The 25,110-nt window shown below is 42.5% G+C and overlaps 1 protein-coding gene across 4 annotated transcripts in view; it reads left to right on the top strand.

Moving 5' to 3' along the window:
• Window positions 1-25,110, top strand: part of UTRN (utrophin) — a 4,744,936-nt gene that overhangs the window by 4,498,172 nt on the left and 221,654 nt on the right. For 3 of the 4 annotated variants that reach the window (XM_044069592.1, XM_044069610.1, XM_044069620.1), the window contains 2 exons: window positions 2,319-2,357; window positions 2,581-2,646. In XM_044069592.1, coding sequence (XP_043925527.1) covers window positions 2,319-2,357; window positions 2,581-2,646 — 105 coding nt within the window. The remainder of the gene's footprint in view (window positions 1-2,318; window positions 2,358-2,580; window positions 2,647-25,110) is intronic. The other variant, XM_044069601.1, reaches the window with a different exon arrangement.

Genomic DNA, 25,110 nt, shown 5'->3' with positions numbered 1-25,110 from the left:
ACTCTGAACCCTAGGTTACTTGATTTCTTTTTGTATGTAAATATTGTTTTGGAGGAGAAAATGTAATTAAACATGTGATCCCATACTTAGAGTGGTTAAATGTGTAGCCATCCAAGCTCTTTCAGGCAGTGCGCACACATTCGTTTTCATCTGGTCCCTCTGTATCACAGTGGAGAGGCTGTTAATGGAATAAGATACACTGCTTTATTCCTTTAAATGAGATATTTTAAGTGCTGCATTTCTGATAGCAGTATAATACAAGCAGCAGTATAATACAAGCAGCAATTCACCATTATTTAACAATTCTCTACTTACTGACACTATAATGAAACCTAAATAACGTCTTGCTCACTGCTGAATTTTTAAAATGTACTAGTTGTAAACTTAAAGAAATACAATGGTTGTGTGTGTACTGTGAAGGATCATGCATTAGTGTTGGTTTTAGCGAAACACCCATCTATATGTTGTTTCAGTCTTTTAATATCACTGAGCAGTCACTTTCTTTTTCAGCATGTCATTCATTATTGCCCTTTGCTTCTTAGATGAATGTGATGCAAAAATATAAAAAAGTAGTGTTTTATTTATGTTCTAATTTGCTTTGTTAATGATGCACACACGCCAGTGTTATGTTTAAGATATTGTCCAAGACGTCCAGAATCTGCTTCTGCAGTGCATCACATGTAGCGTCAAGGCCACAGCTCTGCTACCTTCTTTCTTAAATTTGTCACTGTCAAAGAATTACTGAGTTGAACCATTTGTCACCTTTTTTAACTAATTTATTATCACATTAAATACGGTCTTTCTCACTGTTGTGTCTGTTAAACCTCACTTTTGGATCTGCATGTGTCAATTGCTGAGGCAATAAAAAAATGTTTTGCTTATGTAAGGCAACATTACCTGAGATTGTGAGTATAATTACAGTCAGCCTAGCCACCCTTCAGGTTTGTTTCCCACCCTTACTGAATCTTACAAGACCTTATTAACGAGGAACAGTTTGGATAACCATTTCTGTCTTTCATTTTTTTTTGTTAATTTTGCTATCAGCTGCTTACATGTTGGGCACCTTTAGTTCAGTAGTGTGCCTGTGATGATGAATATGTTTCATCTATGCTTGCGCCATAGTTTGAAAATATGAGAATTTCTCACGGTTTTAGTGAAGCTGTACTATACTTTTTGGTATCTAAGGGTTTATATCGAGAGAGGCCTGCAGTAAGGTTTCTGCTTTGTTGTGTACGAACGTTTCAGTAATGCAAAGATAGAAGCATTCCAGATGGAGCATGCCATTTTTGTTCTGACTTGGGCATTTCAGTTAGAGATGAATAACACAGACCTCCTTCTGAATTGCTGCAAGTTCTTGTTTGCATTTTTCTGTAATGGAGAACATTTTTGGATGTTATGACTTTTAGCTGAAGGTCAGAAATCATGACTACATGTTGTCATCTTGCCTTATTTAATTACCCACAAAGTCTTGGATGACTGTAAACTGCCATGTATGAGCTTATTTTGTGTGATACAGTAGTTTGTGTGATATGGTATTTCATATGATCTTAAGTGTCACACTCAACCAGGGGTAGTGGTTTGTTGGCTCTTGACTGACTTTTTCTGTAGTGTGCCTTTCTGTAATAGGATGCTGCTAGCATTTTTAAACATTCCATGAAATGAAAAACTGTATGTGTTGCTTGTTTCAAGAAGTGTTTTGCTGTTGCTGTGATGCATTTGCTTGAAACCATGCACAGAGTTCCACTGAGTATGTTTTGTCCGAGGTAAAGTTATCTCATAGATCTGCTAAACTTTGCCTAATGGACGTGTATTGCAGGATCTTTGTCCTGGTTATGTATTAATTTGTGACACGATCTCGTACAGTTGTTTGAAAAACACAGATCGAGAAACTGTTCTTAAGACCTGGTCCTCAGTAAGGCTGTGTCATATGACCCTTCTTTTCTCAGCTATGAATAAAGTGAATGTGTTAAATGATGTGTCTGACCTATTCCCGCACATGCAAAATACGACTCTGTAACTCTATTCATATACTGTGAACAGCTGTCATCTGTTGGTGTCAGTTGTGGTTTCTTTTAAGGCTAATCTTTGCATTGTAGCTGAGGAGTAGTGAAGTTGACAAGTGTATGTACGCAGTAACTTGTATTGCATATGATGCTTCTTTATGTGTGACCCCTGGCTAGCAGGCATTTTCATATTGCTTCAGCAGTGATGGCTGTAGTTCCAAATGTGTGGTGTAGTGGAGTTTGTTTTACGTGCTGCTGTTGTGGGAGAGACTTGCGTAACTTCTTTCTGTGATTTTTCTCACCCTTCTCTTGCAGTCCTGTCACACTCATCAGTATGTGGCCTGAGCAGTTTGAGTAAGTACCTGCATCCCTGTACGTGCTGCATGCTCCCTAGCCGTCATTCTCAATGTATTTGTACTAACTACCACATTGTCTCTAAAGCCTTGCTAAACCTATTCTCACCTCATTTGTTTTAACTTGTCATGTCACTGAATAGATTCTAACATTAGACTAGCTTGAGGGGTGCACTGCACTGAAGAAGGTACAGAAAGTAACTTGTAATGTTTTTCTTTTTCAGTCCCTCACATTCTCCTCAGTTGTCTCATGACGACACTCATTCCAAGATTGAACAGTATGCAAGCAGGTAGAGTTCTTTGTTTTTTTTTCTGCCTGTAACGTTGTCACTGGCTATATGGGCATCTTCTTTTAAAGCAGTGTTTGTATTTCTGGAAGTGCTTTATAACATTAACTTAGCTAACCATATGTTTGTTTTTAAACTGACCAGTGAGAATACAAAACTGTGATGAGGCATAGAATAAGACACACTAGGTGTGATGAAGATGATTTCTGTTTCAGCATTTAACAGTGTAAAATGAGTGCATTCTAATGGTGGTGTGAATTACTTAGGGACTTGACTTAGGGCCATCACTTTACAGAAGATGATTTCTTCCTTTCAATGTCTTTGGAACATTTTGGAATGCACTGTTGTTAATGCAAAGCAGTTGTACCACCCTGATATGAGAAAGATGACATACTTGGAATACGTGAAGCCACTTTCTGCATATATATACATTTTTAAAAACATTTGAAGAAATTTTTATTACTGACAACGATGATACTTCTCTCCTGGAGTGCTGACACTTTGCTAAAAAATACACATCTTTAAAAATGTTATGCAACTTACCCTGTTTATCATTTTAAAGGTTTAAAATAATCACTTTGTTATATGTGACTGTGTTCTTTTTACTTAGATTTTATAACATTTTCCAAAAATGCAATAACGTTCAATGCTTTCTGTTAGCAGCAGTATAATTTAGAAAAATGGTCAATTAGAGAGAAACATGGAAAAAGGATTTTCTTTTGCTTCAAGAGGACTGGCTCACAAATATTCTGAGCATTTAAACTGGTTTACTGGCTCACAAGCTGTGCCCAGTATCTTTCCGTGCACAGTTCATTTAGACATTTTGTACTTGCACACAGCAATGTCTTACCTAAGCTCCTTTTTGTAAAGTGCACCAGGACAACATGACCGAGAGAGCTGGTGCCTTATAGTCTCTCAAGGAAGTCTTGCATATCACATTTACGCTTTTCTGTCACTGCAGTAACAGTAATGGGGGTGTCTCTAGTAATGAGTTACAGCAGCAAATCATTTCGCCAGAGTAATTTTCCCTCCATTTCAAATGGGTCTTGGTACACAACTTGTAAGGTCATTCTTTCTACCCGTAAAAGCTCACAGGGTCTATGACTTGTGAGAGATTCTGTAGACATATCAATACTGTATCTTGATCTGGGATGCCTTTTAATGAAAGAAGGCAGCAACACAGTTTTATCCTTATTGCCAGGCTGTGAAACACGTATGTCTCAAATGTCCAGATTTTTGCCTCATATTTTTGGTGTGTTCCTCATAAAATGTGTGGTTTTCTGGCAAACTGAAGTTGGTAAATGGCAAACCTTTGAGTTTCGGATTTTATATTATTCGGAAATTGCAATGTGTTATTGTACCATCTTTCTTTACAAGAGCAATATTTAAAGTCTGCCTCAGATTTTGGGTCTTTGACCCTCCATTATTTTTGGTTTCGTCCAAATTTTTTTGTGGTAGGAGGTTGAGAAGTATGCTTGAATATATTCATAGGCTGGTATTAGGCTATCGGCCCTAGGGCCTTTACAAGCTTAGCCAAACAATTCCCCGGATATTTCTTCCCACAATATTTTCTTCCCTGGACCCCTGTTTAGCAGGGCGACTGACGTGATCCCCGGGGGTGAATTTCCTATCTCCCATCCAATCGTCAAGGTTCCTTTTGAAGAGGGCTAAGGAGGCACTCTGCTTGACATGTATGGGCAGACTATTCCAGAGTATGGGGAGTCTCTGGGTCAGGAACCTATCCCTCCAGCATGTTTAGTTCATTGTGATGACAAGGTTTAGATCCCTGGAGCATGTGGCTCTGAGCGATTGGGATTTCTTTAAGTGGATCCTGTCCAACAGCTCAGGGTTTGACATGGCCTTGTATGTTAAGCAGAGGTCACCTTTGAGTGGACGATATGCCACAGAGTATAGTTGGAGTTTTTTTAGATGGTCAGCATAGGGCATCTGCTTTAGGCCTGTGATTCTTTTAGTGAGGTATTTCTGCAGCCTTTCCAGCTGTTGCAGATGTCTTGTGAGGTGCATACTAAACGGGGTGTTGTACTCTATAATGGGTCTAATGAGGGATGGGTATAGTGGGACAATGACCTCCTTTTTTCTGGATGAACAACCCTTAGTGATGAGGTGTGCCACAAAGAAGGATTTCCTGACTGTTGTGGTGATGTGGTTATCAAAGGCGAGACCATTGTCCACCTGTGTCCCTAAGTCTCTCATTACACTTTCGATGTTTAGTGTACTGCCACCTATGTGGTAATTCATGGGTACATGGTTTTTCCCAAAGGGGATAACTATACATTTCTTGGCATTAAGCTTGAGCCCATGGATCTGGCACCAAGCATCTGTTTCTGTAAGGCCCTTTTGTAGAATATCCACATAATTTGGGAATTCAATAATGGCTCCCATACTGTTGGCCTGTACTTCAGAGAAGTAGATGCCAAACAAGAGCGGTCCCAGGACTTAACCCTGAGGTACTCCACTTGTCTGGAGCTAGATTTGGAGTCTGCTACTTTTACAGTCTGGGTTCTGTCAGTAAGCCAGTTGGCAACCCATTGAGTGACATAGGGATTTATGCCCAGCTTAGTATGATTCCAGAGTGGGGGATGGTGTCGAAGGCCTTGGCGAGGTCCAGATAGGCTGTGTGGACCCACCTTACCCTCGTCTACAGCTCTGGAGACTGATTCGAAGAAGTCAGTCAGGTTCAGGAGACAAGATTGGCCCTTCACAAACCGAAACTGGGTGGGGTCCAGTGTTTGAAGGTTGCCAATGTCTTTGTTTATAAGTTCCATGATAATGTGTTCCATGCCCTTGCAGATCAGGCTCGTCAGACTGATGGGACGGTAGTTCCCGGGATCCAAGGTGGATCCCCTTTGTGGAGTGGGATAACTGTAGCTGTGCGCCACTCAGTGGGCACGTAGTCTGAGGTGAGGCTATGATTAAACATGACACTTAGGTGAGGTGCCAGTTCATTTTGTAGTTCATGTAGGTACACAGCCCGGGATGTCATCTGGTCCCATGGATGCTGTATTCTTAGCTTTGGAGAGTCCGGTTTCTACCTCTGTGGTCGTGATTACCGGAATTTGGCAATCTTTTGGTATTGAGATGGGCCATTTAGGAGGGTGAGGGGGTGGCACTAAATCGATCTGCCAGGATATTGGCAATATCCTTGGGATCAGTGTATTTAATGCCATTCTGCTGTAACTCAGAGGAGATCTGAGCATTGCCATTTAAATTCTTGACATAACTATAGAATGCCTTGTGGTTGTCTTTGGAATCTTTGGCAGTTTTATTTTTGTAACTAGCTTTGGAGGATTTTATGAGGGATCTCAGCTTCTGACTGTGGCTGGTAAGGAAGTTTTTTGTATCCTGGGATTTTCCTCTTTTCTGCAACAGTTTCTTCCTTCTTTGGTATAGTTTGTTTATGGCAGGGGACCACCAGATTGGCTTTCTTTTTTTGGAGGAGAGCATCTTAGTTCTATTTGGTATGGCACGGTTCATGCATGAGTGGATGTGCTCGTACAGTGCCTTTAGTGTAGGCTTCAACAGTTGAACCTTCAGCTCCCGTCTGCATGGATGGGTGCCATGATGTTTGTCACTTCTGACTTAAGTAGCATGAAGTTGGCTTTGGAGAAGTTTTTTTACGGAGGTTTCTTTACTGGGGGGTGGGATGTGGATGTCAAGGGTGATTTGCTTATGGTCAGATCTGACCAATGAGAGGGTGACCACTGGTGTGGAGCATCTATCTCCCATGTTGGTAATGACCAGGTCTAGGATATTGGAGCCCCTGGTGGGACAGTGGATTAGTTGATCCAGGGCATTGGAATTTATGAATTCCAAGAACCGTTGGGAAAAGGTGTTGGTACCCGAGTAGTTTTCCCAGTTAATGGCAGGGTAGTTGAAATCACCCAGTATTAGGGTGTTTGGTTGTATCATAATATTTTCCAGTACGTTTAGAAAGGTGTAATGAGAATTTTGGGGCATGGTGGGGGATCTGTAGCAAGCTATAACTTGGATTGCAGTCTTACCTAGTGTTAGTTGCACCTGGAGAATTTCAGATGCATTGTGTTGTGCAACTAGCCTGGAGGTGTGAATATCCTTGGTGAATATGGACATTCCTCCACCTTTAGTGTTTTGGTCTTGGTTTGGTGGCCAAAACATGTGGTAAGAGTTGTAGCCTGGTATTGCAGGGGTACTCTCTGGTGTCTTGAACCAGGTCTCAGTTACTGCACAGATATCGATGTTCTCCATTTTGGAGTACCTCGAGAGAGTGCATTTTGAGGTTTAGACTTCTAGCATTGAGTAGCATTACCTTCAGATTTTGTATGCTTGTATCTGTTACGGTGGTGGTTTTGTCCTTTGAACCTTGCCTAAAAAAGGCACTATAGGAGTGGCAAGAGCTTCAGCCAGTAACCTGAATCCCAGGGGTGACAGGTGCAGACAATCTCTGGCAAAGCATCCTGGTTTGTCGATCATGTCATCCCAGGCAGACAGATACTGGATCCCCTTTGAATGACACCAGAAGCTTAGCCAATTGGTGAAGTCAATCATTTTGTCCTTATACTGTGGTATCACTCTGGGCAAAGGCAGGATGCTACTCAGGGCTAGGGTAATACCTGCCTGGGCCACATGATCCGAGAGCTCTTCCATGTCTCTTTTCATGTAGTCCAGAGAAGTACGTCTCAAGTCATTCACTCCAACATGGACAATGACAGTCTCGTATTTGTACTTGTTGTGAAGTGACTTGAGTTCATGTGTTATGTGGTGGATCCTGGCACCCGACAGGCAGCTGACTGTAATTTTCTCCTTGCTCAGCCTGATGAGTGGGACATTGGTGTGCCTGACTATAGAGTCACCTATGACTAAAGTGTTGGGTACGTTGTCTTGCCTTAAGGGCTGTTGTTTGGTGGCACACTGGTGTTGTGAGCTATGTGTCACTTTGGTTGTGACTGGTGTTTGTTTGCATTTCAGCTTCCGAGGTCCTTGTTGCTTGGGTAGGTTAATGTTAAGGGCCTCCACATATGTGGGTTTAGTGTTGCTATGTGTGGTGTCGGTTTTGAAGGGCTATGTGTTGCTTGAGGTGTAGTGCAGGTGTTAACCTTGTCCTTTTGACTGTCTAGCACAATCTTGGCTGGAGAGAGCTTTGCTTCCAGTTTGGCTATGTAAGTGCATTTCTCACAGGTTGTAGTGTTGGGTTGTCTGTGTACATGAGGCAGTTGCTACATTGCTCCAGTATGCCCAGATTTGCCAGGTGGACAGGAGAAATCACCGGAAGCTGACTCTTGGACATGCCTGTTTAGGTGCTTTTTTTGTAAAGTACAAGAGCTGTTTTCCCTTACCTTTGCAAGGTACTTTGCAATTATTGGCTGTTTAGTGCCTACGATTAATTTCTCCTTATTAACAAGGAGAGTTGAGTGTTTGTATCAGTTTTAAGGCTTCCTAGTGCTTTCCAGCAGGTTCTAGAGCAAGTGCTAGTCACAGGGGTTCAAATTTTAGTGCTACTACTGAGAAACTAGTTAGTTCTAAGGAAAGATTTAAAGAGCAGACTTTCTGGCAATTGGAATAGTTTAACCGTAGCCCCGTAGTGCTGCACAATGCGAAAAAAAACGCACACGCTTTTTTAAGCCAGAAAGTTGAAAGGGATAGAATTCAGCCCAAAATGGCTAATAAAATTACAATTTCAGAGCTGGAAACCACTCCTCTAGTGTTAAATAGGCAGTACAATGCTTACTACTCCCACTGGTAAGCAGTAGGACTTCCCTCTACCACAGCAAGGTCTGGATAGCTCTGAACACAGAAAATAAAGTCCTGAAACCAGCAAAGCTTGGGATCTGGACTATACCAGCTAGGAAAGGCGGGAAACGAGCTAAACAATGCAATAATACAGTAAATAAACACAGAAAAGGCTAACACACTTGAGTGTGTAGCCCTAAATAGTAAATGCAATTAAAACAATACAAACTTTGCAATTTAAAACTTTTTGAATGAAGCAAGGCAAGTACACGACTGAAAAAATTATTTATGAGGCAGTAATGCAGTAGAATAAGTAGCTAGTCCTTCCTGGGACTTCCACATCATCTTTGTCATGAGGTTCAGAATAGATGTTCCTGTGGTACATCTGTAGTGGACCACTCTAACCACTGGAGCTGCCTGAGTCATCATAGGTGTGTCATGAGTGTCTTGACTTCCCATATCAAATGCATTGATTTAGATGGAACTAGGCTGATGGGCTTTTGCATATAGAGGCAACTCTTGATTTTTTTTTTTTGCATTTTAATTTCTCCTTGCTATAAACTGTTCATCTGCAGGCAGACCAGTGTAGCTTCACTGTCATTTCCCTTGTTTGTTTAGAGGGCATTAATTCTAAAATCAGCCTGCTTTTAGATACATGATGTTTAATAAACTTATTAGTGCTGACTAGTGCTACCTGGCATGTGCCAGTAATGTGAATTTGACAGATTTGGTATTCTGTTTCCTTTTTGCAGCCACTGCCTACTGATCATTATCCCCCTTCTGGTTAGTCTTCCCATTCATTCTCCATCATCAGGATGAGGGTCTGCTGGGAGGGGGCCAGCATTAAAGAAGCCAACGGGATAACGGGATGCTTTTTTTCTCCTTTTTGCCCTAACATCCCCAAGCACACTTGGCTAGCACAGTGGAAGGGAATATTGCAATGGGCTAACCTCTAAGGATAATCCTTTCATTTCTGCAAGGGGTGTTTACTTCTTTCAGCTGGATACACCAGCCATGAGTAACAGAACATAGATGTTCTTCATCTCACATTGCTGCAGTCCTTACATATGGGGTAGTCCGCTGTCCTCGGTCGGCCCGAATACCAAAGTATTAGGCTGACGTTGGTCAAGGCGCTTAAAACTGACATCAGGACGTCAGGGTACAAAAGCGCATGACTGACGTCACATCCTCAGTCTTTTTTGCCGCATGGTCCGATGCAGAAGCAGCGTTGCAAGTGCCGTTCGGCGTTCTGAAATTTTTCGAGTTCGGAGTTTCAGACCGAATCCAAGTTGGCTAAGTACCCCGTTGGGGAATATTTTGTTTTTTTCTTGCCTCAGTGTATTACCGGATGTCAGAAAAAGTGAATAATTGTATTTCTTGTGGGAAACAGATACCGCATAGGGATTATCATTCTTTGTGCATTCCTTGTTTGGGGCCTGAGCACGACGTAGTCGGGTGTCGTTTTTGTGCTAGGTTTAATAAGCGCACCATTAAGCGAAGGTTAGATTGTGCTAGGCTGGTCTTCGGGAAGCGGTGCAATTATAACATGCCGTCGGATACTCCGACGCCCGCTTCCACGAAGAAGCGCAAAGACAAAGCGGATAAACCCAGGCAAGATGAGTCGTCCGTTCCGGATGCCGGTTCTTTAGAGGCTTCAATGGAACCGGTGGTTCCGTTGGAGGCTTCTCTGGAGTCTCAGGGGGAGACCTTGATTTTGCAGGATGTGGCCTCTCAAGAGGCAGGCCAGGCTGAAGGGGCTTCTCAGGTTTCTGTACTCCCCTCCCTTCCCAGGGTGGTTAGGCCCTCTCCTTCTGTTTCCAAGGCTTCTTCCAGAGGCAGGCCAGGTTTAGCTTCTGTTGGTGTTACTCCTAGTTCAGCAGGGTCTGTGCCTAAGAAGCACATGCTTAAAATGGCAGAAGATTTGATTACTCTGATTAGAGGTTCTATGCCCCCTCCTGATAAGAGGCCTAGGGTGGAGCCTGAGTTGGACAGTTTTGAACAGGCTTCGGATGTTTCAGAGTCTTCGGCTGAAGACTTGCAGGAGTACTCTCCTTATTCTGATTCTGATGCAGAAGATTCCACTCCTTCTGCTTCTCCTCCAGAGGATTTTTCTTTTTCAGAGACACTTCATTCTATGAGGGAACATTTTAAGTGGGAAGGTCAGGACTTCTCTGATTCTCGGAAAAGGCTTAGGGAATTTTTGTTTTTGCCTCAACAAAGGCCCTTAGCTATACCTCCGGTTCTGGATGTTGTGCAAGATGTATTTTCAGAGGCTTCACTTAATCCTGATTCTCTGCCCCCTGCGCCTGTTAAACCGGATAGGTATTACAGGGTGCCTGAGGCTCATAAATATCTCTATAAGAGTCCTAGGGCGGACCCAGAAACTATTAGCCAGGGACCTAAGGGTGTCAGGGCCTCTGTTGTAAAGAATCCGGTTCCTCTAGATAAAGAGGCCAGAGCTTTGGATAGATGGGGAAAGAAGGTCTATACGTCTTCTACCTTAGCAATGAGGGCTTTGAATTGCCAGTTTCATATGTTGAAATATCAGAATTTTCTTCTTTCTCAATTGAAATCTAAGGTGGATGCTCTGGCAGAAGGCATTGAGTGTAAAGAATTACAAGATTTGGTGCATGTCTCTGAACAGGTGGGTAAGCATTCTTTACAGTGTGGTTTTGATGCTTTGCAGGCCTCTTCTAGGGTGGCTGCCACTGGTTCAGTTCTTCGCAGGCACGCCTGGCTTAAGGATCAGAATTTATCTGACCATGTTAAGACAAGGATTTTGGATGCTCCTTTGCAGTCTGAAGTGTTGTTTGGTCCACCTGTGGAGTCAGTCTTGAAGAAAATGGAAGACAAGGCTAAGTCTATGCAGACTGTTAAAGATTTTTTGCAAGTTCAGCCTCCGAAGTTTAGTAGAAATTGGCCTGCTAAGGGGTGGACGTATCCTTCTTCTGATTCTCAGTCTAGGGGTAGATATAGACGTGGTAGGGGCAGAGCTCAGGGTTCCTTCAGACCTAGAACATGGAGTTCACCTGCACAATCTTCGAGTGAGGGCAGGGGCCAGTCCTTTCGTAAACAGGCCCAATGACCTACTGTTTCAGCTGCCAGATCCTTCTTGCCTGGCAGCACCTTTGGGAGGACGGTTGGCACTCTTCAAGGAAAATTGGATTTTAATTACCCAGGACAAATGGGTGTTGGATATCATACACCAAGGTTACAAGTTTTATTTCCATACCTTGCCTCCTTTCAAAGGCATGCCAGACGTTCCTCCTCAGCAAAGACTAGAGGCTCACAAACAGATTTCTCTACTACTTCAAATAGGAGCTATACAACCGGTCCCTCTGCCAGAAGTGGGCCTAGGATTTTATTCTCGCCTGTTTCTAGTACCGAAGAAGGGAACACGTGGAGACCAATTTTGGATTTACCTCTGCTGGGCAAAGATCACTGGATGGTGACTCTGGATCTCAAGGAGGCTTACCTTCATGTTCCTATCAGACCCAGTTGCAGGAAGTATCTGCGTTTTCGGGCTGGGACTTTACTTATCAGTTCTCTGCATTGCCCTTTGGCTTATCTACTGCGCCCAGAGTGTTCACAAAGGTTCTGGCTCCAGTGATAGCTTTCTTCAGGCTAAGAGGAATACAAATCTATCCTTATTTGGACGATTGCCTGATTCTGGCTCAAGGAAAGGACGAACTTCTTCATCATTTACAGTATGTGATGGCAGTGTTAAGATGCCTAGGGTATTCTGTGAACGAAATAAAGTCCAGTCTAGTACCCTCTCAGGACATGTGCTTTCTGGGTGTGAGACTGAATACAGCATCCCAGATGGCCTTGTTGACCCCGGACAAACAAAAGAATCTTTCTCTTTATTTCCATCAATTGTCTCGTCAGTCCAGGCTGACTGCAAGGACAGTCCTTCAAGCCTTGGGGTTCATGGCATCTTGTATTCTGGTACTTCCCAATGCCAAACTGCATATGAGGAAGCTACAATGGTATCTCAAAATGTATGGACGCAACACTGCCAAGATATGGACACTGTCATTCAGATAATACCTTGCATTCAAAAGGAATTTTTGTGGTGGGCTCAGGAATGTCACCTAAACAAGGGACTCTCTGTGACCCGGCCAGAGGCGAGTCAGATTCTAACGACAGATGCCTCAGACAAAGCTTGGGGAGCTCATCTAAATGGAAAATGGGTACAAGACACGTGGCCTGCCAGACTTCAACATTTACATATCAACTTGAAGGAGATGTTAGCAGTCCAATTTGCATTGATAGCTTTCAAGGATTTACTTCTTCCAGGGCAGGTGTTGATTCAAACAGACAACACAACTGTCATGTGGTACATCAACAAGCAAGGGGGGACTCATTCTTACCCTCTATGCAGGCAAGCAATGATTTTGTGGGAGACTGCTCTCAGTTTGCAGTTACATCTTCAGGCAAGGTTTCTGCCAGGAGCACAGAACTCCTTAGCAGATGTGTTGAGCAGACAAATCATGGATCCCCACGAGTGGAAATTGGATCCTCATGTATTTCAAAAATTGACAGTGTTATGGGGAACTCCAGACATAGATCTGTTCGCTTCTCCACTAAATTACCAGTTGCCAAAGTTTTGCACAAAAAGGTTTCATCCCACAGCTTGGAAAGTGGATGCTCTCTCTTTCAATTGGAGCAATCTTCACGTGTATGCCTTTCCACCACTGCCTCTCCTCCCAAAGGTACTCCTGAAGGTCAGACAGGACAAGCCAACCATGATTTTAATTGCTCCGGATTGGCCTCGACAGCACTGGTACCCATTACTGAGAAGTCTGGTACGGGAGCCTCCATGGCCTTTGCCCTCGATTCCACACCTGCTGTCTCAGGAGAACAGTCACCTACTCAATGTCAAACTTCAGTCTCTGCATCTAACAGCCTGGCATGTTCTGTTTTAAACCCTGAAGGGTCTCAGCTTCCACAACAAGTTTTGAATGTTATTTTGGAGGCCAGAAGGCCTAGTACAAGGAAAATTTACGCAGATAAATGGAGGAGATTTTTAATTTGGAGTACAGCAAAGGACTTTGATGTTTCTAAACCTAATTTAAGTGTTGCTCTTCAATACCTTACTGAGTTATTGGACAAAGGTTTGTTCTTCTCCTCTATAAAGGTTCATGCTGCAGCAATTTCTGCTCACTATGACTGTGACCCACCATTATTTTCTCATCCTTTGTTTAAGCAATTCCTTAGAGGGGCAAAGAATATTGAGCCTGCAGCTACTGCCGAGTTGAAATATTTATCATGGAAGACTGCTTTTTTGTTGGCCATTACCTCTGCGAGAAGGGTTTCTGAATTACAGGCCCTTATGGCGGTTGAGCCTTTCTTAATTTTCCACAAGGATAGGGTATCTTTGCGTACTAATCCTTCCTTTATGCCTAAAGTGGTTTCTAGTGTGGCTTTAAACCAAACTATTCATTTGCCTACTTTTTATGCAAACCCCCAAAATAAAGGGGAAAAGATTTTGCACACTTTGGATATACACAGACAGTTGCGATATTATTTGAGCAGAACTAAAGGGTTCAGGCAGTCTCAGCAGTTACTTGTTTCATTTGCTTTGGATTCTCAGGGCAAACCTGTTTCAAAACAAACTTTTTCTAAGTGGATTGGTTTTTGTATTGCTTTCTGTTATTCCCATCATGGTAAGGAGATTCCAGTTGGGATTAGGCCTCATTCCACTAGGGCTACTGCCACTTCTACAGCTTTTTTAAGGGGGGTGGCTACTAAAGATATTTTGGAGGCAGCTACTTGGAGTTCAGTGCATACTTTCTCTAAGCATTATCACCTTCCACTTTACTCTAAATCTAGGGCTGGATTTGCCACTGCAATTTTACAGGGCATTTTGGCAGCTCCTAATGCTTTATAGTTTTGCCATCCTCCCTTACCACTGCTTTGGGATTCTACCCATATGTAAGGACTGCAGCAATGTGAGATGAAGAACATAGTACAGTTTTGTACCTACCATAAATGTAGATGTTCGAAGATCCACATTGCTGCAGTCCAATTTTCCCTCCCTCCTTCCCCTCTGTAGTTTGAGGTGGTTGTGTGGTTTGGATTGTAAATATTGTAAATATGGTTAGTGCAGGGGTGGTTGGTTGTTCTTTGCTGTTTTTTGGCTTTGGCCTTTCTTTTTAGGGCCTTCTGACATCTGGGGCAAGAAAAGACTGAGGATGTGACGTCAGTTATGCGTTTTTGTACCCTGACGTCCTGATGTCAGTTTTAAGCGCCTTGACCGACGTCAGCCTAATACTTTGGTATTCAGGCCGACCGAGGACAGCGGACTACCCCATATGTAAGGACTGCAGCAATGTGGATCTTCGAACATCTACATTTATGGTAGGTACAAAACTGTACTTTTCCCTGTCTCCACATTGGAAATTGCACCTGCCAAGTGTGCCGCCATGTGCAAGCAACCGTTCTCCCTCCCCCGGGAGAGGTGAATTGATTATGCTTCTTCACTCCTCTCACTTCCTATTTCATTGCATTCAGGGCTGCCTCCCTCCTTGCCATTGAGACAGGCATTCTGCTTCTTTAATTACTGCTTAACTAATCAGACCCTTTATATAGATGAATGCCAGTAAATCAGAAATTTAAAACAACAAAAGTCAACAGATCTTCCACAACTGGTCGACCAGATGCCTATCGAAAATAAACTTTTATTTTTGCAGGTTGGCAAGCCCCTGTGTACCCTCCATACCCCCTACTAATTATATATACAAACTCAGAGTGCACTGTGGAGGGGAAAAGATAAAATCCATGAACCCCACTGTACCACAGTTTTGAGGATGGTGTCTGTACTTTCTATCAGCTGTACCTTTTTTTTTACCCTCCAATAAGTTGTCTTTTGACCACTTGAATATAACTGTCCCCCTCCCAAAAATGTACATATATATATATCTATATATATATGTGTGTGTATATATATATATATATATATATGTGTGTGTGTATATATATATATATATATATATATATATATATATATATATATATGTGTGTGTGTGTGTATATATATATGTGTGTGTGTGTGTGTATATATATATGTATGTGTGTGTATATATATATATATATATATATATATATATATATATATATATATATACTAGCCACTTTTTTAGATTTTCACAGTGTGCCACAGGGAGGGGTGTGTGGCTAAACATATGAAATCACTGGGGGCTGTTAAATCTTGGTACATATCGACCATATGGTCTGTTCCATAACCACCACAGAAGAAAGCAAGTTCTGCCAGAAGGATTTCTGAACTTCATGGCTTATGGTGTGAAGTACCTTTTTTGGTAATACATATAAAGATAGACTATGTTTTCAGACTAATGAACTAATCCATGGTTCCTTCAGAAATGAATTCTAAGTTCACACTGTCAATTCTTTATTGTTGCTGTGTATTTTCCAGTTAAAATAAAGACGAGAGACATGTTGAATAGACTTCATGTCTGCAGTCATCAAGCATCATCCTGCTCATGCAAAAGTTTAGAACAACTAAACATTTTCTCATTTGCAGGATGAAGATATTATTTCATTATCATCTTGTTGAGTCATTTTTTAATCATTGATTGCATTTCGTAGGTTCATAGATTAGTACTAGGCTAACTGTCCTTGTGGGCTATTTTAAGCCTTGCCAATTATTCCATGTGAGAATTAAACCCTTTACCTTGTGTCTGTAAGATAAACACCTTAACCATTTTTACTAAAAATGTCCAAAAACTAATAAGCACAAGACGAGCGTACACTGCAAAGTCCAACAAGGTTTAATAGCAGAGTAAAACAAGCTTACAGCAATCAGTAGTCCGGTGCACACTCCGGTAACTGCCAAGCAATAAAAAGTTAAAAACGATCTGGCTGCACCGAATCCAAGTCACAAAGTGTAAAGCGCTTTTCGTTAGGAAACACTTCTCCTAACTTCTTCAGACAATAGTGCTCAGAAAGAAAAACAAGTTTAAGTACTATCCTAGTGACTCATACTTGTTAATACAATTAAGCCAATTAAGCACAGTCACATAATTTAAAGGTGTAATCCTAAAATACTGAAGTCAAACAGTTTGTTTTTTGTTAAGTCATTAGGTAAAATGAGTGCCTTAGTTTTATAAAAAAACAAAGTTCTGTTGTTTTATAACAGAACATATAGTAAATTAAATAGTATTCGTTAAAATCGTAGTTAGTTCACTTTACTTATAACTAATGTTCAGGGACCCGTGGAAGTAGTAATCTTTTCTTAAAAAAAACTGTGTTGTGTAATGTTTCTTTTAACCTCTAAAAGGTGGGTGTAACTTAGCAGTTGTAACCTCCCCAGGGCTAATGAGCATCTATTATTTAACCATCCAACAAAAATAGTGTGTGTGCAGTTACTATCTCTTAAGTCTCTTTAGTTTTAGCACACATAGAATAGAAGTCATTTCATTCAAGCCCGGTGGAAAGCATGCGTTGTGTCTAAGCTGCCACAAAAGTTCCAATTTCTCCAACATAAGTGTAGACGCCTCTCCTCTACTATTCATCTCAATTGAGTCGATGGCCTTAAATTTGAAACTGTGGTTAGGGTTTTCAGTGCAGTGTCTAGTTAGTGGGCTCTCCATTTTACTTTTGTTAATGTAATAAACATGTTCGTAAATCCTTTCCTTAAACTTACGGTCAGTCTTGCCTACGTAAAAGCTAGGGCTGCACTGACATAATGCTACATAGACTAAGGCTTTGGAGTTACAGTTAAACTTGTTCTTCAAGAAATAGTCTCGCCCCCTAATAATGAATTTTGACCCTGTAGCAATGTGTCGACACTGGTTACATGCCTCACATTTAAATGTTCCTGGGGTGCCTCTAAAAGTGCTGTTACTACTTTCAGTAAGTTTTATTAGGTTCCTTCCTTTTTTCCAGATGACCAGCGGTTTGTCTCCCAACTTTCCTTGTATATCCCTATCGGACAGTAACAACTGCCAGTTTTTGCCCAGTATTGTGATCAGGGCTTCATAATCTAAAGAGAATGTAGTCACGAATCTCAAACAATTTTGCTCCCTTTGTGGTCCAGTACTATTCCTAACTACGGGGTTACTCAGTTCTATCTCTACCGAGACGTTGGTTTCAAAAGTGTGAACTGCTGTCCATTCTTGGGAGAGGATGGGTCTGAAGTGGCCAGAGGCCCTTTTACTACTCACCTCCCTTATAAGGTCAGCAGTCAACTCAATGGGGTACCCCCTCTTGAGGAACATGGACTTCAAGAGTTCACATTCCTCAAAGAAGTGGTCATCCTTCGTAGTCATCCTGGCCGCTCGTACCAGTTGGCCCTTCACTACACACCTCTTCTGGTGCAGCGGGTGAAAACTAGTGTAATGTAAGAATGAGTTAGAGTAAGTACTCTTTCGGAAAATCCTTGCTAGATATTTTTTTCTGGGCTCTGTCTTTAGATAGTTCAACATCCAAGAAGCTCATGGAAGTTACTAGTAAACCTGAGAAAGGTGGTGGACCTATTAAACTGCTCCAGAATTTCAGCAGCTAGTTCAACACCCCCTTTAATAATCATAGAAATGTTGTCTAAAAAGTGGGTGTAATAATAAATACACTCATTCAGTCCAGGGTTATCAAAACTGGTGTCTTTTTCCCATTTGGCCATGACTAAATTGGCAAAACTAGCTCCACAAGGGGAGTCCATAGCTACACCAATCTGCTGTCTGAAAAATTATTTTTCAAAGGTAATATAGTTATTGGACAGTGTTATACCTAGCAATTCCTCCAGCAATTTCAGTTCTGAATGTTCTGCCCTTTTAAATCTCATATGGTCGATAACACATTCTGTTCCCAAGGTTTGTGGGATCACCGTGTATTGATTGCAAACATCCACTGTTAAAAAAACAAAAGTGCTCATTATAAGCTAAAGAGTTAATACTCATCAAAAATGTCCAAGAGTCTTTGCAAATCTGAGGTTCCAGGGCCACAAATCTCTTCAGAATGTCATCTATCACCTTAGCACAAGAATAGGTGATTGATTGTCGAGCGTCCACTAAGGGGCGCATAGGTGGATCTCCTTGATTCTTGTGGATTTTAGGTATTCCAAAAAATACAAGTAGTCTAGGTGATAGTACTGACAAGTAGTTAAACATGTCAAGGTCGATGAGTGAGTCAATGAACATATCATTCAGGAACATTCTGATATGGTTGTATGCTATGTTCATTTCATTCAGGCTCACTTTAATATATGCGTTACGTTCAAGTATCTTCCCCATTCTTTCCTTGTAGTCCATTTAGTGCATAATGACCAGTCCACCCCCTTTGTCACGTTTCATTAGGCGGACTGGTAAAGGTCTAAAGTTGCTTAGAGCTTCTCTTTCGTTCTTGTTCAAGTTGGTCCTTAATTCAGACTTGTGTTGACAGTTAATAAAAGCCCTAAAGTCCATTTCGCACATTCTTTCAAATAGTAAAATGGACGGGTGTAAAGAGGGATTAAATGTACTAGAAATACGCAAGTTTGGGTTCCCATTGTAGTTCCCGTTACCCAACATTAATTGTAAATTGAGTTTTCTAGTGTAAAGTTTGAAGTCCAGTAATAAGGACCCTAAATCAGTAGCATGAGTTGGAATGAATGTAAGTCCTTTTGCAAAAATTTCAACTAATAGAGGGTCAATAGTGTATTCGGTAAAGTTGTAAATTTTGAAATCTCTGCTTTTATTCATTACAACTTTACAAGAGGGGTTGTTTGAACTGACCCTTTGGTGAAAGGTCACCTCTTATTCCTGTTGTTGTTGTTCCTTCTTGTGTTGTATTTCTTCTGTTGCTTGGGGGTAGATTTGTTCACCCCCTGCCCCCGATGGTTCATGGAGTTTTTTGGAACATTATTTGAACTCACGCCCGCCATCTGAGAATTGTTGTCCCCATTATCCTTGTCTGTGAAGTAGTTGTTTTGGTGGGCTTCATTCTCATTTAGTGCCCCTTGGTTTCTAGACCCTGGTAAACCCTCATTTTGATTGCCGTTACTATTATCAGATGTACCCCTCGTGGTATTAAAACCTCTAGGGGCATTCCATATTTGTGATGGGGCGGGTCTGGGTAAGCTGTTCCGTTTGCATAGTCCCGACGGTCTCTGTTAATTTTCCTGATTTTAGTGTCCCTAGTTTTTGACAGTAAGTTATTAATACTGGTAAAAGTCCTGTTATATTCAAAATGGTATCTTTGGAAGTCAAGGTCCCTTTTAATTTCTTCGTCGAGGGTAGTAACTTCACTAGATAATTCATTAATGTGCACCTGATAATGCTTGGACATAATCATCAATAATTCTAACCCCTGAGTGTTGAAAAATGTCACTAGTTCCATGTGAAAGGCAGAATCTTTAACTAGTCCAGTATGATACTGGCAAAAACGCAAGCCTTTCGGCACAATCTTCTCTCTAAGACATTCAATAAAGTAGTTCACTTCTAGTTTTCTTATTTTAACAAGTTTAAAATCAAACAGTTTTAGTTTCTCCACAATACTCATACTCCCAGTCGCCGGTTGTCCCACTAAGTTGTCGGTAATGTTGTCAGCAAGTAGTTTAGGCTCATCCCTGAGCCATGAATTTAAGTCTGGGACTCCAATAAGCCCTGGTGTAGTGTGCCCTGCTGTGTCGGCAGGTATTGTGGGTTGAGTTCCACGGTCCCTCGCTTCAGTAACACTACCGGTACCAGTATTCAGACGAGTGTTCCTCAAAGTGCTTGTCATATTGGTACCTGCATTAGAAACAGTCATGTTGTTCATGTTTGAACTTCCCTCCATTCGGATGTTTTGCGATAAAGTATCCATGCATGTAGCCAGAACGTCCAGCCTTTGGTTCATAACTTCAGTTAGTAAGGTCAGGTTCCCAACTTCGTTTTTAAATTTTTATTGCTTGGCAGTTACCGGAGTGTGCCCGGACTACTGATTGCTGTAAGCTTGTTTTACTCAGCTATCAAACCTTGTTGGACTTTGCAGTGTACGCTCACCTTTACCATTTTGCCAACCTCCCACCAGTCATTAACAGGGAGATCTTTGCTGGAGCCTTTTACATCCAGTTCAGATGTGGCCATAGCTCTCAACATCTTGGCACAAAACATCTGGATAAAGCCAAAAATAATGGGAGGACAAAGCCCCAAAAGTATTGACAGATTTTAAGTATTGCTCTTATAAACTTAGAAAGTTACTAGAATAAAAGGTCTTGTGTTATCATGCATTTTCTGAAGGATATGAAGTCTGAAACTTGGATGTCTGTCATTATATAGTGAATTCAATCCTTACTGATTTGCCAAAAAAAATCCAGAAAAACACAAAATTTATGATGAACAGACCAAACATATGAGGCAGAAATCTGGAAAAAAGGAAATAATCTACCATGAAAAGGAAAATGGTGAGACCCGAAGGAAAAGGTGGAGCCAAACACAAGAACCAAACACACCTCATTCATTCACTTTAAATGCCAAAAATCAGAACTACCAGATATTACTGTAGCAGGCCTCCAAAGTCAGATCTCCAGTTACTTAAGGGCAGTGATTCGTTAGTATACTCTCACTGCAGAACTATACACTGGGCACAAGATGAAGCTCTATTTCTCACATACTTCAGCTGTTTGACAGTGTACTTTTCCTTTGTTAGGAATTTGGTGCTGCTAGCGATGTAGAAAGAACACATCCAGAAGGAAGGGACAGATCATTCTTGCTTAAGCTTTGAAGAAAAGACCAAGCTAGGTACAGCACTTCCTCTCGGACAATGGAAATCTAGGACACCCCCCCCACTCCCTCCAGTTGGGATACATGGATAGAGTGATGTCCTGATGATCCTCTGCACTCAAGGATCTCGAGTCACTCCAGGAGGTATAGAGTATTCTGGTCCTCTGTGGGTTCTCAATCATTAGGGAAAACTTCCTTCTTTCACTAGGGAATTTCAACCTGGTATGTCTTTGTTGCTGTGAATTTATTTTTACTAAACAATACAACGTGGACATTCAGTTCAGGTGTATAGTGGAGTTTGGAAGGCTAGTACTAATAGTTTCTCCTACTTAGCACCACCCTTCTCTACTTCTCATCGCTATAAGCAGCTTCAGTATTTTTTCTGCAGGAAGGAGCCTCCGACCGGGATCCCGCCTTCGGACACTGTTCCTATCAGACCAGACTCCAGGCCTACTCCGTCTACCCCAGCAAAAAAGAAACCGAAAACTAAGCATACCACTTCCACTAAAGAAGGCCTACCTGACTGGCAGTCCATCATTTCTTCCCTGATGCAGGCCTTTATGGCCCTTAGGCCTTCAGAATCATCCACCACTGCTCTACCTTTGCTCAGCCCTAGGCCTGCTTCAGCCTCTTCCCTTCCCCCTGACATCTCAGGACAGGGAAGAAGAGCATGATACTTCATTTTCCTCCTCTGAGGACTCCATATCTTACACCTCCCAGATTGTTTCACCCCAGGAGTACTATTCTCCTGATGAAGAATCTGTAGAGGGAGATTCACCCCCTGAGGAATTTACATTTGGTGAGACTATCACCAAAATGAAAGATTACTTTAAATGGGATACCTCACAAATACGTGATACCCAAAAGAGGTATTTTGAGCTTCTTTAAGTAGAATCACCCTCCCCTTTTGCCATTCCCCCGTCATACCTGCTTACCTGGATGCCTGTAACTTTGCATCTAAGACTCCAGATTCACAGCCACATGCCCCCAAGTGACCAGATCACTTTTACAGGGTGCCTGACAATCAGAAATACTTAATCAAACCACCCTTGGCAGACCCAGTAGTTATTGCCACCTATCCTGATAAGCAATCCAGACTCCTTCCATCTGCCTCACTCCTACCTACAGATAAAGATAAAAAAATCTACGGATAGGATAGGTAGGAAGGTCTACACCTCCTCCACTTTGGCCTTTAGAGCCATCAACTATCAGACACATATGACTAAATATGCTCTGGACCTGGTCTCTCAAGCCTCTTCCTTGCTGGCCACTATTCCTGACTGCCCCACTAAAGCTGACCTCTTCCAAACTTTCTCTGGCTACACAAGTAGCCAGACACTCAATTAGATGCAGCTGTGATGCTGCAGAAGCCTCTGCTCGCTGTGCAGCATCTGTTTCAGTTCTCAAGAGATACTCCTAGCTTAGACTTCAAAACCTTCCCGAAGACTTTAAGTCTAAGATTTTAGATGCTCCCCTGAACCACAATTTCCTTTTTGGATCTTTTTAAGAATCTGCAAGAAAAAAAGTAAAGAATTGCAGGACATAAAACATTTGTTGGTGTCCCCTATTCCCAAATACTATAGGAACTATCCAGCACAAGCCACTTTTGTGAAATGAAACCCAGCCCAGGCTGGTACTTCTTCCAGATCTAGAAGAGGTGCAAGAAGCACAACCACTTCCAGACCTGCTGCCCCCGCATCCTCAGAATAGACAGCCTTTTCAAGACAGAGGAGGCTCCAGTAATGCGTAACTGCCTTGCCCCCTGCCACTCCCAGTCCATCTTTCCCACTGCCTCCCCTTCTAGAAAACCATATCCTCAGACAAATGGGTACTGTTCATAATACAAAAAGGATACTTCCTCTCCTGGAAGGTAAAACCACCCATTAGAGGCATCCCATTTCCTCCCAAAAACCTACCGCATCTCCTTCCACAGGTTTTGACAGACCTTCTGAAGCTGGGTACCACAGAACCAGTTCCCTCAGGGCAGGAAGGAAAAGGTTTCTACTCCAATCTCTTCCCAGTCCCCAAAAAAGATGGATCATGGAGACCCATCTTAGACCTCTCCTCCTTAAATCTTCACCTAAAAGTGGCCACCTTCAAAATGCTGTCACTTCCAATTTTACTGCCACTCATCCCAACCAAGGTCTTCATGGCTACCGTGGACCTAAAAGAGGCCTACTTACTACACATACCCATCAGACCTTCCCACAGAAGATTTCTGCGTTTCTCTGTGCCCTCTTCTCATTTCCAATTTACTGCTTTGCCCTTTGGTTTGTCCACTGCCCCCCCGAGTGTTCACAAAATGCCTAGCCCCACCCATTGCCTTTTGAAGAACACAGGGAATTCAGATTTACCCCTACCTAGACAACATCCTGATCCTTGCAGAGTGCAAAGATACCCTTTCAACTTATCTGCACTTCACCATGGCCCTTTTACAAAATCTAGGGTTCACCCTCAACCTTCCAAAGTCTTCCTTACACCCGGAGCAAGACAAAATTTTCCTGGATTGCAGAATCCAAATGGGCAGAATGAAGGTTTTTCTTTCCCAAGACAAGGTCAACTCCCTGACCTCCCACTTCAAGGCGCTGCTACAGGCACAGATAATAACTGCAAGGCAATTCCTACGAACCCTGGGCTTAATGAAAGCCACAGCACCTATGGTCCCACTGGCCAGAATGCATATGCACAAGCTACAGTGATACCTAAAAAAACATTTGGTCCCAGTACCTGAATCACTTGGAACAAGTAATCCCCCTCCTCCCCTGTCTACAGAAAGAGATCAGCTGGTGGATCCAACAAGTCCAGCTAAACCTAGGGCTTCCCTTCCAGCCCAACCCCCCCCCAACCCGGGTAATGCATACAGATGCCTCATATTCAGGGTGGGGAGCCACCATGCCATCTTACAGGGTGCAAGCAACCTGGCACCCTTCCTTGAAGTCAGAACACATCAGTGTGAGGGAAATGACAGCAGTCTTCATAGCTCTAAAAACCTTTACCCCTCTGCTTCTACCAAGGGTTCTACAAATAGTAACAGACAACACCACAGTAATATGGTACCTCAGCAAACAGGGAGGGACAAAAGCATATCAGCTGTGCAGACTAACCCTGCTGATATGGGGTCTACTCTGCTCGCCACAACCTGTCCCTGCAGGCAACCTACTTTCCCTCGCAGGACAACAAACAAGCAGATCTAAGCAGGACATCCTCTCCACCACACGAATGGATGCTGGACAGGACTGTCTTTTTAGACATTGTCCACTGGTGGGGCACTCCTCAAATAGACCTGTTCGCCTCCCCCCAGAACAGACAGTTGCAGACCTTCTGCTCAAAGACCTACTCCCCTCTAGCCTGGAGGGTAGCCGCTTCCAACATCTCCTGAAACGGGAAGTTTCTTTATGCCCCCCCCCCCCCCCACTCATTCAGAAAGTCCTCCTGAAAATCAGGAGAGACAAACCGAAAGTCTTGTTAGTGACTCCCTACTGGCCAAGGCAGCACTGGTTCCCCCCTACTTCACAATCTAGCCAAGGGCAATCACTACAAGTTACCCTACAAGGTGGACCTTCTGACACAAGAAAAGGGAACGCTTATCCACCCACACTTGCAGATGTTGTCCCTGACACAGTGGGTGATAAACCTTTGATCCCATTCAGACACCACTACTCAGAGGATGTGCTTTCAGTCCTGAGGGAGACCAGGAAACCTACAACAAGAAAATCATACCTAGCTGAAGTGAAAAGATTTACCAAATGGCGTCTAGACAAGGGAAGGGACCCTTGCATTGCTGACCCCCCCCCCCCAGTACTTACTTATGTGTGTCAACTAATAAAAAGTGGACTTTCCTGTTCAGTGAAAGTACACCTTTACACAATATCAGCCTGCCTGCCACTAGACCCTCCCTTGCTAGCCAGGCTCGATGTAAAACTCTTCCTAAAAGGGGTGTTGCACATTAGACCTCCAGGAAAACCTATCCATCCACCCTGGGACTTTAACTTCATCCTGGAAAAGCTTACCCAACACCCATTCAAACCTGCTGGGGCAG

The sequence above is a fragment of the Protopterus annectens genome, chromosome 1.part0, assembly GCF_019279795.1.
Source record: "Protopterus annectens isolate FY-2018-M chromosome 1.part0, PAN1.0, whole genome shotgun sequence".
Classification (NCBI taxonomy): domain Eukaryota; kingdom Metazoa; phylum Chordata; order Ceratodontiformes; family Protopteridae; genus Protopterus; species Protopterus annectens.
This window is presented reverse-complemented; position numbering and strand designations above follow the sequence as displayed.